A 15,397-nucleotide genomic window follows, 5' to 3' on the forward strand; every position below is an offset into this window, starting at 1 on the left:
TTACAGAGACAGGGCACAGGAAACGGGGTAACAGAGACAGGGCATAGGCATGGGGGTAACAGAGAGACACAGCAGAGGAATGGGGGTAACAGAGGCAGAGTACAGGAATTGGGGTTACAGAGACAGGGCATAGGGATGGGAGTTACAGAGAGAGGGTACAGGAATGGGTGTTATAGACAAAGGGCATAGGGATGGGGGTTACAGAGACAGGGCATAGGGATAGGGGTTACAGAGAGAGGGTACAGGGATGGGAGTTACAGAGGCAAGGCACAGGAATAGGGGTAACTAAGACAGGGCATAGGGATGGGAGTTACAGTGATAGGGTACAGGAATGGGGGTTACAGAGACAGGGTATAGGAATGGGGGTTACAGAGACAGGGCATAGGGATGGGGGTAACTGAGACAAGGCATAGGGATGGGGGTTGCAGAGACAGGGCATAGGAATGGGAGTAACTGAGACAGGGTACAGGGATGGGGATAACTGAGACAGGCATAGGGATGGGGGTTGCAGAGACAGGGTACAGGAATGGGGATTCCAGAGACAGGGGATAGGGAATGAGGGTTACAGAGACGGGGCACAGGGATGGGGTTTACAGAGAGAGGGTACAGGGATGGGGTTTACAGAGAGAGGGTACAGGGATGGGGGTTACAGACACAGGGCATAGGGATGGGGGTTACAGAGACAGGGCGCAGGAAACGGGGTAACAGAGACAGGGCATAGGGATGGGGGTAACAGAGAGACACAGCAGAGGAATAGGGGTAACAGAGACAGAGTACAGGAATTGGGGTTACAGAGACAGGGCATAGGGCTGGGGGTTGCAGAGAGAAGGTACAGGAATGGGGGTTATAGACAAACGGCATAGGGATGGGGGTTGCAGAGAGCGGGTGCAGGAATGGGGATTGTAGACACAGGGCATTGGGATGCAGGCTACAGAGAAAGGGTACAGGGATGGGGGTAACTGAGATAGGGTACAGGAATGGGGGTTACAGAGACAGGGCATAGGGATGGGGGTAACAGAGACAGGGCATAGGGATGGGGGTAACAGGGACAGGGCATAGGGATGAGGGGTTACAGAGACAGGGTACAGGGATGTGGGTTACAGAGACAAGGCATAGGGATCGGCGGGGTAACAGAGACAGAGTACAGGAATGGGGGTTACAGAGACATGGCATAGGGATGGCGGGGGGTGGGTAACAGAGGGCCTGAAGGTGACTCTGCCCTTGCCCTCTACATGACTGCAGTCCAACAGTAGTGGTGACTCTTACCACACTGAGAAAGGAGCAAGGGTAGAGACTGGCGCTATCACAGGGTAGTGAATGGTCTTGTCAGAGACAGCCAGCCTCAGGGTGTACCTACCTGTCCCGTACTGCAAAATCCTTCTGCTGTTCGAGAGCGTGGACAAAGGTGATGAGGAAATGTTTGTTGTTGAGGAGCAGCGAGAACAGGCTGATCCCTTCCTCCATGTTCTGACGACAGTTTTCAGGAACCTACAGGGAGGGCAAAGAGGAGGGCTTCGAGATCAGCTTCCAGTCACACCGGGGACAGAGCCTTAATGTAGTCACTCTGAGTAAATACCCCCCTCCCTCGCTCACAGGGTCACTCCAAGTGTAAATAACCCCCTCACTCCCCAGTACAGGGTCACTCCAAGTGTAAATAAGCCCCTCACTCCCCGGTACAGGGTCACTCCGAGTGTAAATAACCCCCTCACTCCCTGGTACTGGGTCACTCCGAGTGTAAATAACCCCCTCACTCCCCGGTACAGGGTCACTCTGAGTGTAGATGCCCCCCAGATGCCCCCGTTCAAGGTCATGCATTTCCCACTGTCACATCTGGCACTCTAGGACGTGCCACCACACTGCTGCTGCCCCTTTACATTCACACGGGTGCCCTGGAACTGGAAGCAGTGTAAACAGCTGCTACGGCCTTTCGGTTGTTTCAGCGGTGGGAGTCTGGGAGAGAGCGCGATGGCAGCCTGGGAAGGTAAGCTTCCACCCAATAAATTTGGGAGTTAACTAATACCCGAGACACTACATGCGTAGTGTCTCCCACCCTTCCACCTCCTCTAACCTAATAATAACGACTAAGTGTGGTGAGCAGGTAAGCTATTTGCATTTTTTTTTCCTCATCTCTTTGTTATCTTTCGGGGTGGTCACCCAGACGCCAAATCCTCTGGGAGCGGGTTGGAAGGCAAAGCCGGAGTCTGTTTGAGTATATAATGGAGTAAACTTACTGGTGCAGAGAACACTGCAAAACTAAAACAAAAACGAATTAATTTTAAATAATTAACTAAGTAGAGATGGCAGGCCAGGTGATGTGTTGTAGCTGTATGATGTGGGAGCTAGCTGATCCCATTGCGAACGGCAGTGACTACATCTGCAGCAAGTGTTGGCTGCTTGAGGAGCTCCGGCTCAAAATTGATGAACTGGAATCCGAACTCCAAACACTGCGGCACATCCGGGAGGGGGAGAAATACCTGAATGCTGTGTTCCAGGAGGCAGTCACACCTGGTAGATTAACTAATGTTAATTCGATCGGCGAGCAGGGACAGCAGTGTGTGACTGCGAGTGAGGTAGGTAGAGGGACCCTGCAGACAGGAACACAGAAGCCGCAGCCCTTGACATTGTCCCACAGGTATGAGGCACTTGCTCCCTGTGTGGATGAGGAACGGGGCTGCAGGAAGGATGAGTCAACTGACCATGGCACCATGGTCCAGGAGGCCATTCAAGAGGGGGGAGCAAAAAGACAGATTGTAGTTGTAGGGGATTTCATCATCAGGGGGATAGACAGTATCCTTTGTGAGCAGTATAGAGAATCCCACATGGTGTGTTGCCTGCCCGGTGCCAGGGTGCGAGACATCTCTGACCGGCTTGAGAGGATACGAAAGAGGGAGGGGGAGGATACTAGCGAGGGAGGGGGAGGATCCAGAGGGAGGGGGAGGATCCACGTAGGCACCAACAACATAGACAGGACTAGGAAAATCGACCTGTTTCGGGATTGTGAAAAGCTAGGAACAAAATTAAAAAACAGGTCTTCAAGGGTCATAATCTCTGGATTGCTGCTCAAGTCACGTGCAAATTGACATAGGGAGGCGAGGATCAGGGAAGTAAACACGTGGCTAAAAGGGTGGTGTGGAAAAGAGTGTTTCCTTTTCATGGGGCACTGGCATCAGTTCTGGGACAGGAGAGATCTATACCGCTGGGATGGACTCCACCTGAACAGGGCCAGGTCCAGTGTGCTGGCGAAAAGTGTAAATAGGGTGGTCAATAGGACTTTAAACTAGCAAGTAGGGTGGAAGGGAGAAGTGAGCGTAGAGGGAGAATAACAATTAATGTAAGGCAAAGCAGCAGGTTAGCAGGTGACGAGGAAGCTTCAACTCCATTGAAAATTAGGAAAAAAGATGAAGGGAAGGAGAACTCAAGAGCTGTTAGTAATGGAGGTAATAGGACCCAAAAAGAAGTTGCAAAAACTGGCATAAGGGCACTTTATCTGAATGCTCAGACCATTCGAAACAAGATGGATGAGTTGACGGCGCAAATCATGGCAAATGGGTATGATTTAGTGGCCATTACAGAGACATGGTTACAGGATGGTCATGACTGGGAGTTAAATATCCAGGGGTATCAAACTATTCGGAAGGACAAGACAGGAAGGTAAGGGAGGTGGTGTTGCTCTGATTTTTAAGGATGATATCAGGGCGGTAGTGAGAGATGATATAGGTTCTACTGAACAAAACGTTGAATCCATTTGGGTGGAAATTAGGAATAGCAGGGAGAAGAAGTCACTGATAGGTGTGGTCTATAGGCCACCAAATAATGACATCGTGGCGGACGGGCAATAAACATAGAAATAGCTAATGCATGTAAAAATGGTACAGCAATTATCATGGGGGATTTTAATCTACATATCGATTGGTCAAACCAGGTTGGTCATGGCAGCCTTGAGGAGGGTTTCATGGAATGCATCCGCGATAATTTCCTTGAACAATATGTAATGGAACCTATGAGGGAGCAAGCTATCCTAGATCTAGTCCTGTGTAATGAGACAGGAATAATTAATGATCTCACAGTTAGGGATCCTCTCGGAAGGAGTGATCACAGTATGGTCGAATTTAAAATACAGATGGAGCGTGAGAAGATTAAATCCAGTACCTATGTCCTGTGCTTAAACAAAGGAGACTATGAAGGAATGAGGGAGGAGTTAGCTAAGGTAGAATGGGAGCAAAAACTTTATGGTGGGTCAATTGAGGAACGGTGGAGGACTTTCAAAACGATTTTTCACAGTGCTCAGCAGAAGTATATTCCAGTGATAAGAAAGAACTGTAGGAAAAGAGACAGCCAGCCATGGATGTCTAAGGAAATAAAGGAAAGTATCAGATTGAAAAAAAACACACACAAAGAAGCAAAGAGTAGTGGGAAACTAGTAGACTGGGAAATCTTTAAAGGCCAACAGAAAGCCACAAAAAAAAGTTATAAAGAAAAGTAAGATAGATTATGAGAGTAAACTAGCTCAGAATATAAAAACAGGCAGCAAAAGTTTCTATAAATATGTAAATCGTAAAAGAGTGGCGAAGGTAAACATTGGTCCTTTAGAGGATGAGAAGGCCCATTTAATAACTGGGAATGAGGAAATAGCCGAGACATTATCATTGGATAAACATATGGATGATAATGGAATAGTTTAGGTTAGATGGGCTTCAGATTGGTTTCACAGGTTGGCGCAACATCGAGGGCCGAAGGGCCTGTACTGTGCTGTAATGTTTTATGTTTTATTATTATGTTTATTAAACAGTTATTTCGTGTCGGTCTTCACAGTGGAAGACACAAATAACATGCCGAAAACTAATGGCAAGAAGGTTATAGCAGGTGAGGACCTAGAAACTATCATTATCACTAAGGAGGCAGTGCTGGGCAAGCTAATGGGGCTAAAGGTAGACAATCTCCTGGCCCTGATGAAATGCATCCCAGGGTACTAAAAGAGGTGATGAGGAAATAGCAAATGCACTAGTAATTATTTACCAAAATTCACTGGACTCTGGAGTGGTTCCCACAGATTGGAAAACAGCCAATGTGACACCACTGTTTAAAAAAGGAAGTAGACAAAAAGCAGGTAACTACAGACCAGTTAGCTTAACTTCGGTAGTGGGGAAAATGCTTGAATCTATCATTAAGGAAGAAATAGCAAGACATCTGGATATAAATTGTCCCATTGGGAACACCCAGCATAGGTTCATGAAGGGTAGGTCATGTTTAACTAATTTGATGGAATTCTTTGAGGACATTACTTGTATGGTGGACAGTGGGGAACCTGTGGATGTAGTGTATCTGGATTTCCAGAAGGCATTTGACAAGGTGCCACACCAAAGGCTGCTACATAAGATAAAGTTGCACAGTATTACAGGTAATGTATTGGCATGGAGAGAGGATTGGTTGACCAGTAGAAAGCAAAGAGTAGGGGTAAATGGGTGTTTTTCTGGTTGGCGGTCAGTGGCTAGTGGTGTGCCTCAGGGATCAGTGTTGGGACCGCAATTGTTTACAATTTACATTGATGATTTGGAGTTGGGGACGAAGTGTGGTTTGTCAAAATTTGCAGATGACACTAAGGTAAGTGGTAGAGCAAAATGTGCAGAAGACACTGAAAGTCTGCAGAGGGATATAGATAGTGTAAGTGAGTGGGCAAAGGTCTGGCAGATGGAGTACAATGTTGACAAGTGTGAGGTCATCCATTTTGGTAGGAATAACAGCAAAATGGACTATGTTTTAAATGGTAAAAAATTGCAGCACGCTGCTGTGCAGAGGGGCTTGGGTATCCTTGTGCATGAATTGCTGAAGGTGGGATTGCAGGTGCAGCAGGTAATTAAAAACGCAAATGGAATTTTGTCTGTCATTGCTAGAGGGATGGAGTTTAAAAACAGGGAGGCTGTGCTGCAGCTGTATAGGGTCCTGGTGAGGCCACACCTGGAGTATTGTGTGCAGTTTTGGTCTCCTAACTTGCGAAGGGATACACTAGCACTGGAGGGGGTGCAGAGGAGATTCACTCGGTTGATTCCAGAGTTGAGAGGGTTGGATTATGAGGAGAGACTGAGTAGACTGGGATTATACTCATTGGAATTCAGAAGAATGAGGGGAGATCTTATAGAAACATATAAGATTATGAAGGAAATAGATAAGGTGGAGGCAGGGAGGTTGTTTCCTCTAGCAGGTAAACCTAGGACTAGAGGGCATCGCCTCAAAATAAAGGGAAGCAGATGTAGGACTGAGGTCAGGAGGAACTCCTTCACCCAAAGGGTTGTGAATCTGTGGAATTCCCTGCCCAGTGAAGCGGTTGAAGCTACCTCACTGAATGTGTTTAGGGCAAGGCTAGATAAATTTTTGAACAATAAAGGAATTAAGGGTTATAGTGTGCGGGCGGGTAAGTGGAGCTGAGTCTCAAAAAGATCAGCCATGATCTTATTGAATGGCGGGGCAGGCTCGAGGGGCCACATGGCCTACTCCTGCTCCTAGTTCTTATGTTCGCTCCCACATACCAGGCCTCTGCCCTGGCCCGACCCACTCTGAGTTTCACACTGACACTGGAAATTCATCTTTAAGTATTGTGAATTCATCTGGACTGTGCCTCTCAAAACCAGTGCGTTCCTGAGCTATGTCTGTAGGGTCAGTCTGATGTTGGCCGGGGGATTAGATAGCACCTACAATCCACTGTCACCAAAAACACTAGATCCAGTATCACGTTAAAAATCATAGTCATATCAACTCCAGGGGATTTAACGGCGCAAAATCAGTTTCACTGGATACAAAGCCACTCTAAAAGTGTGTCACTTGGATCCAGTGTCACAGCAAAGCCAGCTCCGCAGGATTCAGCATCACACTGATGTTATGCAGTGGTTCACCATTCGAGTCTCACCTTCCAATCAGGCTGTAGCAGTGGGTGGGTCTCTGGAGGGCTCGGAGAAATGGCTGCTATGCGGGACTGAGAGGTCAGCTGGTGGAAACGCTCTGAGCTCTGGCTTTCACTGTCTATGGAGCACTGGAAGAAAGGACGGCACTGGATGATTATCAATGACAGACACTGGAAAAGTCTCGACCTTTTGAATAGATCTCCTCTGTCTGGTACAGACTGAGCTGGTTGGCCTCCTGTCTGTGTTTACCCTCCTTTGTCAACGGGTGCCTTCAGCAGCTATTTCCCGGGCAATTATTTTCATACCTCTTGCCAAATCACATCCCAGCAGGATATAAACATTCCCTGTGACTTAATTAAATCCCATCCCATCCAAACCAATCCCAATCTGTCAAAGTCAATTTAATCCCAGTCAAAATAAATGCCATTCCTGTCAAATTCAATCCAATCCCAGGCAAATTCAATCCAATCCCAGGCAAATTCAATCCAATCCCAGGCAAATTCAATCCAATCCCAGTCAAAACAGTGTGAGGGTGAGGCGAAGGTGAGGTGTGACAAAGAGGCAGAGAAGAATGAGTGGGAGGGAGAAGTGAGCGTGCGGGGTGTGGAGGTGCAGCAGTGAGAGGAGGAAAGAAATGAGGAAGACAGGAAGGAGGGAAGAGAAAAATGACATCAGTGGAGGAATCTATGGGAGGGAAGGAAGAAAGAAGAGGGGAGGAAGGACAAAATGAAGCAAGGAAGAATGGGAGGAGAAGACATGGCCAAGGTGTGGTTTGCGGGTGGATAGAGAGAGTGGAACAACATGCTGAAAGAGAGGAAAGAGTGAGTGGGAAAGACAAACAAAGAAGGGGTCATCATGAAGCATTGACTGTGAGGGGGTGGGGGGGACAGACAGGGAGGACACATGGGGACTTACCTTTGGGAAGAATGTACGGATGACAAAGTATTTGTACTCCAGAAACGGGATTCCCTGGCTACGGTTTAATTCCTTCGTCAGATCCGTCATGTCGGTCTGTAACTCGGCAAAACCTACAGCAACAGGAAAATCCCAAAGGTCGGGACCAGACCGTTAGCAAATCCAAGAAAGGTTTGCATTTATATAGCAACTTTCACAACGACAGGAGGACATAAAGCATGGTCAAGCCCATTGAAGTACATACAAAGTGGGAAATGCAGCAAAGAAGATGTACACAGCAAGATCCCACGACAGCAGATGCAATAACAACCAGGTAATCGTTTTGTGTGACGGAGACCGATAGCCTAGACTTGGGGCAGAACCCTCCTCCACTCTTTCTCAAAATAACTCCGTGGAATCTTTTCCAACTGCCTGAGAGGGTCAGAGGGAGTACTGGTTAACAGTCAGACAGCATCTCTAACTAAGCAGCTCTCCCTCAGTCCTCAGTGGAGAGTCCACTTGAATTAAAGGTTAAAGCCTCTAAAACTGGAATTGAACTCATAATCTCCTCAAAACCTTTAAAATCTACTTGGATGAACATATGAAGTCTCATAAGATTCACGGCTATGGGCTTAGTGCAGAAAAGAGGGACTAATGTAGATAGTACAGACACGATTGGCTGAAGGGCTCCCTCTGTGCTATATGATTCTATGATTCTCCTCCATGAGAGAAGAGAGACAACTACCATTGACTAAATTGCCCATAGTGTCCAGGGATATGTAGGTTAGGTGGATTAGCTATGGGATATGCAGGGCTACAGGGATAAGGTAAGTGGATGGGACTGGGGTGGGATGCTCTTTGGAGGGTCAGTGTGGACTCAATGGGCTGAATGGCCTGCTTCCACTCATTAGGGATTCTATGACTCACAACTGCAGTGTAAACATTCTCAAGTATAGATCAGAGACTGAGAACTCACCATCAAAATCTAGGAAGAGTTTGGATTCTCTTTAACTACACTGTATATGGGATTAAAGGTTTCAGATAAATTGTTGTACACTGGAAACTTTGCTCCTGTATAACATATATGTAAATAAATCCAAATCACGGCTTAGCCAGCACAAAATAGGTGAGGTTCTGAAGTCCTTCGAAAACCTGACATTATATTGTATGAGACTACATCAGTTTTCATTTTTGGGTCTATAAGCTGATGAGGACATTGCAACAGCTATGACTGAAATACCAGGGGGTGCTTTGCAATTTGAACATCAAGCGCTTCACATTTTGCGAGCTGTGTCATACAACGTTGCTCTTTGAAGCAGTGAGGGAGAGGATCTAAGATGGAGTGGCACAGAGATTTTTCTGAGTTCGGCCAATTCTGCCCGGCAACAGCCCTCTGTTTGGTTGAGCTGCAGGGTGTTAGAAGCTACAAGTGCCATCCTAGCAAAGCTGCCAAAGCCTGCAAACAGAAGTCATCCAACTGCCCTGCTCTCTTTTTGTTTCCATGGGGAAAAATGCAGAATAACCAATAAAGATAGAATATGAACAAGACCTAGGTCTATGTGAACAGCTTCCTAATTGAAGAATGGCCACCACTCTACAGACAACTAGTGAGAAAAATTAAATAAAACTGCATGAGACAATTTAACCTCCCTTCCAAATCTGGACTTGAGATCTTTGGGTTTTTTTTTGTTCACACTTCTGTTTTTTTTCCTACTTGTAATATCTATGTCAATGGTTTGTCTTTTCTCTGCCTTAATTGTATTTGACTGTGCACGTATTTGAGTTTTAAAGGGGTATAACTTGTTACTTGGTGATAGATTAGAAATCTTTTCCTTTCTCGGCTTTTAGTTAAAGTGAAGCCTTTTACAACTTTTCTGCTAATGCTGAAACCTGTGTGAATTGTTTTTGTCCTGAATAACAGTCAGGCAGGTAAATTGGTCATTCTTATGAAGGATCACTGGATCTAAAACATTAATTCTGATTTTGTTCCACAAGGGCTGCCAGATCTGCTGAGTTTTTCCAACAATTTCTGTTTTTGTAGGTAAATTAGGCATTTTTGGTGTTCTAACCGGGGAACAACAAGGCAGCATTATTAACGCACTCTTTCCAGTGAACTGTGTGCATGTTTATTTTGATTCAGCTTTCATTGTCGAAGCTGTACTGGGCTAACTCGAATCCAGTCAAAACTGATAAGGCAGGTCTGGCTTGTCACCGAGTCAATGGGAAGAACTGTATTGGTCCATTTCTCTCCGGGAACATGCAAAGGGGGAGAAGCTCAGCTCCTGGCCCTGTACCTTTCCGGATCTCCTCCCTGATCTGAGCCTCCATCTCCTCCATCTGGAGCAGAGTCTTCTGCCGATATCGCTCCGCACGTCTGCTCTTTGTGCAAAAAACGACCAGAGCTGGAAAATATAAGGACCATGTGGAAATACAGGATATCGGGATAGACTGCTAGCTATCAGGATAAACTGCAAGACATTGAGATAAATTGCTGGACATTAGGATTTTTTATTTATTCATTAATGGGATGAGGACATCGCTGGCTAGGCAGCATTTATTGTCCATCCCTAATTGCCCAGAGGGCAGTTCAGAGTCACCCACATTGCTGTGGGTCTGGAGTCACATGTAGGCCAGATCCGGTAAGGATGGCAGTTTCCTTCCCTAAAGGACATTAGTGAACCAGGTGGGTTTTTCCAACAATCGGCAATGAAATCATGGTCATCATTAGACTCTTAATTTCAGATATTTATTGAATTCAAATTCCACCATCTGCTGTGGCGGGTTCGAACCTGGGTCCCCAGGATGTTATCCGGGTTTCTGGATTAACAGTCCAGCGATAATATCATTAGGCCATTGCCTCCCCATAAACTGCTGGATATTGGGATTAAGTGTCATATATTGGGATAAACTGCTGGATATCAGGAAGAAATGCCAGCCATTGGGCTACATTTCGGAGATTCCTCAGCCACAACAAGAACGCTTTAACAGTCCCCAAGCAGAGGGTGAGCTTTGGAGGAATTCATCAAACAGACAGAGAGCAGCACACAGATAGCTTGAGGCCATTCAGCCCTTCAACCATGTCGGTGAGGAGCGGGGGAGGCCATTCAGCCTCTAGAACCTGTACTGACATTCAACAGGCTCCAGGTTCCATTCCCATTCCCCGCCAAGTTACTCATGTCCATCAGACGTGAGGTACATGGGGATTGGACGTCACTGAGGCTTCAGCCTACGAGGACGAGCAGAACTCATTACAAAGCTTTTAATTTCACGTTAATTCCCCTGTTGTGTGAAACAGCAGCTCCCCAGGTACATTTCCCATTGAGTCTCCTTCCAGTCTGCTTTGCTGCTGAGAGATTTTGCCTTTTACCACACGCGGTGTAATTTCTTACCAATGGCACAGGCCAGCAGCAACACAACACACACCACAATGGACATGATGATGGAAAAGTCGCTCTCACTCAACTGTACCATCGCAATGGTCTCATTGTATTTCCCCACATGTACCTGCAACACAGCGTTCACTCCTTAGTTACAAGAAACAGCGCACCAAACCTCGTGTACACCAGCATTTATCAAACCAATATGAACTTTAAAATAGAGAGTGACGTAGTTGAGTCTGAGACTAAGGTCTTGATCCTAAAAAAAGGAAGCTATGGTGTTATAGTTGTCTTTTCCCTAGGATGGGGGATTTCAAGACTAGGGGGGCACATTTTTAAGGTGAGAGGAGAGAGATTTAAATAACGACATGAAAGGCAAATTTTTTACACAGTGGGTGATTCATATGTGGAATGAACTTCCTGAGGAAATGATGGATGTGGATACAATTACAACGTCTAAAAGACATTTGGACAAATACATGAATAGGAAAGGTTTGGAGGGATATGGGCCAGGACTGGGCAGGTGGGGCTGCTTTAGTTTGGGATTATATTCGGCATGGTTGGAAGGAAGGGTCTGTTTCCGTGCTGTACAATTATGACTCTATGAGGCTTGAGCTGGCTATGCGTAAATTGGTGAATGCTACTTGAAGAGATGTCAGTGGATAGGCAGCCAAAAGTTTCAACAGTGCATGGAAGAACTGCAACAGTTGTTTCATCCCGTCTGACATAAATAAAATGGGAAAGGTGGCCCAACCATGACCGTTAGTGAAATTAGGGATAGTACTAGATCCAGGGAAGGAACATACAAATTGGCCAAAAAAAAACAGACCTGAGGATTGGGAGCAATTTAGATTTCAGCAAAAAAGGACAAAGGGTTTGATTAAGAGGGAGAAATAAATTACCAGTGTAAACTTACAAGGAACATACGAACTGATCATAAAAGTTTCTACAGGTATGTGAAGAGAAAATGGTTGGTCTCTTACAGTCAGAAACAGGGGAAATTATAATAGGGAACAAAGAGATGATAGACCAATTGAATGCATACTTTAGTTCGGTCTTCACAAAGGACGGTGCAAATAACATACCAAAAGTTTTGGGATTTAGTCAGGGAGAGGAACTAAAGAAATCAGTATTAGTATAGTAGTGGTGTTGGAGAAATAGATGGGACTGAAGGCTGATAAACTTCTAAGGCCTGAAATCTACATGCCAGAGCACTCAGTCACACGAGAAATATTGGATACATTGGTGGTCATCTGTCAAGATTCTATAGACTCTGGAGCAGTTCCTATGAATTGGAGGGTAGCTACTATAGCCCCTCTGTTTAAAAAGGCAAGTCGAGATAAAATCCAGGAATTACAGAACAATTAGCCTGACATCAGTATGACAGCATATTGATCAGGAGGCAAATGCTTGAGCTCATTATAAACTACTTAATAGCAAACCACTTAGAAAGCAGTGGCAGGATCAGACAGAGTCAGCATGGATTTACAAAAGGGAAAGCAATGCATGGCCAGTCTACTGGAATTCTTCAAGAATGTAACCAGTAGTTTTGATAAGGGGGAGCCAACGGATGTGGTCCACTAGGACTTTCAGAAGGCTTTCGACAAAATCCCACACAAGAGATGAATGTGTAAAATTAAAGCACATGGGATTGGGGTTCGTGTACTGACACAGATTAGCAGACTGGTTACCATACAGGAAACAAAGAGTAGAATGTGTCTTTTTCCAAACAGTGGGTACTGCCTGGTGAGGTACCGCAGGGATCAGTGCTAGGACCCCAGCTATTCACAATAAATAGTAATGAATTAGATCCAGGAACTAAACTTAATATCTCCAAATTTGTAGACAACACAAAGCTGGATCGGAGGGGAGCTGTGTGGAGAATGCAGTGACATTGCAGTGTGATTTGGATAAGCTAAGTGGGTAAATGCACGGCAGATGAAGTATAATCTGGATTATATCCAGTTTGGGAGCAAAAACAGGAAGGCAGATCATTATCAGAATGGTAATAGGTTGGAAAACAGGGAAGTACAACAAGACCGGGGTGTCCTTGTGCACCAGTTACTGACAGTAAGCATGTAGGTGCAGCAGGCAGTGAAGAAGGTAAATGGTTTGCCGGCCTTTCATAGTGAGAGGATTCAAGTACAGGAGCAGGGATGTCTTACTGTAATTATACAGGGCATCAGTGAGACCACATGTGGTGTATTGTGTGTAGCTTCGGTCTCCTTGTCTGAGGAAGGATGTTCTGGTGTTGGGGGTAGTGTAATGAAGGTTTACCACACCGAGTCCTGGGATGGCAGGACTGACGTATGAACAGATACTGGGTTAGCTAGGACAATATTTGCCGGAGTTCCGAGGAAGAGGACAGATCTTATAGAAATTTATAAAATTCTAACAGGGCGAGATGGGGTAAACACATGAAGGATGATCCTGACGACTGGGGAGTGCAGACCCAGGAGTCACACAGTGTAAGGATCCAGTAACTGTCTCACTCACCGACACTGGTAACTGTCTCTCGTCGGACTCCAGAGAGACATTCACCGAACAGTGAATCTTTCCCTTCACAACATAGAGATCACAGGGGAAGGAGCCAATCATCACTTTATACTCTTCTGGTGCCAGGTTCAAGTTGTCCTGTATTTTCTGAAAGAGACAGAGAGATGACGACGCAGTGAGAATACAGGCTGAGATGTAGAGAGAGTGAGAGCGGGAGGCCAGTGGGGGTGGGGAGGGGGGTGGTGGTGGTTGTGGGGAGGGGAGTGGTGGTGGTTGTGGGGGGAGGGAGAGAGAAAGAGAAAGAGGGAGAGAGAGAGGGGAGGGAGAGAGAGAGGAAAAGAGAGACGGAGGGAGAGAGAGATGGAGAAACGGGGGAGAGAGTGAGAGAAGAGATAGAGAGGGAGAGAGAGGAAGAGGGAGAGAGAAAGAGTATTGCGTGTGTACGTGTGAGTGAGAGAGAGAGAGAGCACAGAATCTAGACTATGAGAGAGGTAAAGAGAACACAGTAACATACAGACCAAGTGACAAGGGAGAGAACGAGTGACTAAGAGTGATCGGGAGCAAAAATCCTGGCTGATTTCCCCCCACTCTCTCTAACCCAGGGATCACTGGACAGTGATCAGGAGCAAAAATCCTGGCTGATTTCCCCTCTATCTGTCTACAAGTGGTCCCTGTGACCTCGGGCTGTGAGTTGTGAATAGTCCCTGATTGAGAGTAGACTTTGTGTGAGATTGAGGGACAGACCTTCCTTTTGGGGAGTGAAGGTAAAACTGGGTGTTCTTACCTCAATCACCAGGGTGAGTGGCTCTCCCTTATGGTGTTTAATCAGTTTCTCTTTGCGGTAGAAATGGGGGTCATTGTAATAGTGCAGTCTAAAGGCTGCACTGGCACGCGTCAGACTTGCTTTTTTATAGCGAATCCCATTAATGTCAAAGTGAACATTCACCGTGGAAACTGAGTATGGAGGTGACGGACAGGTTAGCATGGAGTCACTCTCAATGGCACAGACCTGGAGAAACAATAGTGTACACGTCAGTGACACTCCCACCCACATCTCTCTCTATCCCTTTTCTTCCCCTCTCTCTTTCTCTCCCTCTCTACCTCTCTCACTCTCTCCCCCATCTCTCCATCTCTCTCTTCTCTCATCTAACACTCTCCCTCTCCTCCACTCCTCCACAGTTCACGCACGCGTTCCCCTGGCCTTGTGCATTCTCTTTGCACTGATACCCCCGTCTCACTATCTCCCCTCTCTGTCAGTATCACCCTCTCTCTTCATCAGTAAAAAGCCCCTCTCCATCAATAGCCCACACTCTCCCCGTCAGTATAGCCCCTCTCACCATTAGTATTGCTGTCTCTCTGTCAGTATCGCTCTCTCTCTCCCTCAGTATCTCCAGTTCCTCTCCACCAGTATCGACCCCTCTCTGTCAATATCCCCCTCTCTCTCCATCAGTATGCCCCCTCTCTCTCCATCAGTATCCCTCTCTCTTTCTGTAGGTATCCACATACTCTCAGGCAGTATCTCCCCCCTCTCTCCATCAATATCTCCACACTCTCTCTGTCAGTATCCACCCCCTCTCTCTCCATCAGTATCTTTCCTCTCTCTCCATCAGTATCCGCCCCCTCTCTCTCCGTCAGTATCTTTCCTCTCTCTCCATCAGTATCCACCCCCTCTCTCTCTGTCAGTATACACCCCCTCTCTCTCCGTCAGTATCCACCCCCTCTCTCTCCGTCAGT

The 15,397-nt window shown here is 46.4% G+C and overlaps 1 protein-coding gene across 1 annotated transcript in view; it reads right to left on the minus strand.

Moving 5' to 3' along the window:
* The window catches only part of plxnd1 (plexin D1), a 93,275-nt gene that overhangs the window by 34,349 nt on the left and 43,529 nt on the right, over positions 1-15,397 (minus strand). Inside the window, exons 17-23 of the mRNA XM_048606249.1 lie at positions 14,448-14,672; positions 13,664-13,810; positions 11,180-11,294; positions 10,085-10,192; positions 7,812-7,924; positions 6,902-7,024; positions 1,358-1,488 (exon numbers count right to left, since the gene is read on the minus strand). Of these exons, the coding sequence (XP_048462206.1) occupies positions 1,358-1,488; positions 6,902-7,024; positions 7,812-7,924; positions 10,085-10,192; positions 11,180-11,294; positions 13,664-13,810; positions 14,448-14,672 (962 nt within the window). The remainder of the gene's footprint in view (positions 1-1,357; positions 1,489-6,901; positions 7,025-7,811; positions 7,925-10,084; positions 10,193-11,179; positions 11,295-13,663; positions 13,811-14,447; positions 14,673-15,397) is intronic.

Source organism: Rhincodon typus, chromosome 16 (genome assembly GCF_021869965.1).
Source record: "Rhincodon typus isolate 14 chromosome 16, sRhiTyp1.1, whole genome shotgun sequence".
Lineage (NCBI taxonomy): Eukaryota > Metazoa > Chordata > Chondrichthyes > Orectolobiformes > Rhincodontidae > Rhincodon > Rhincodon typus.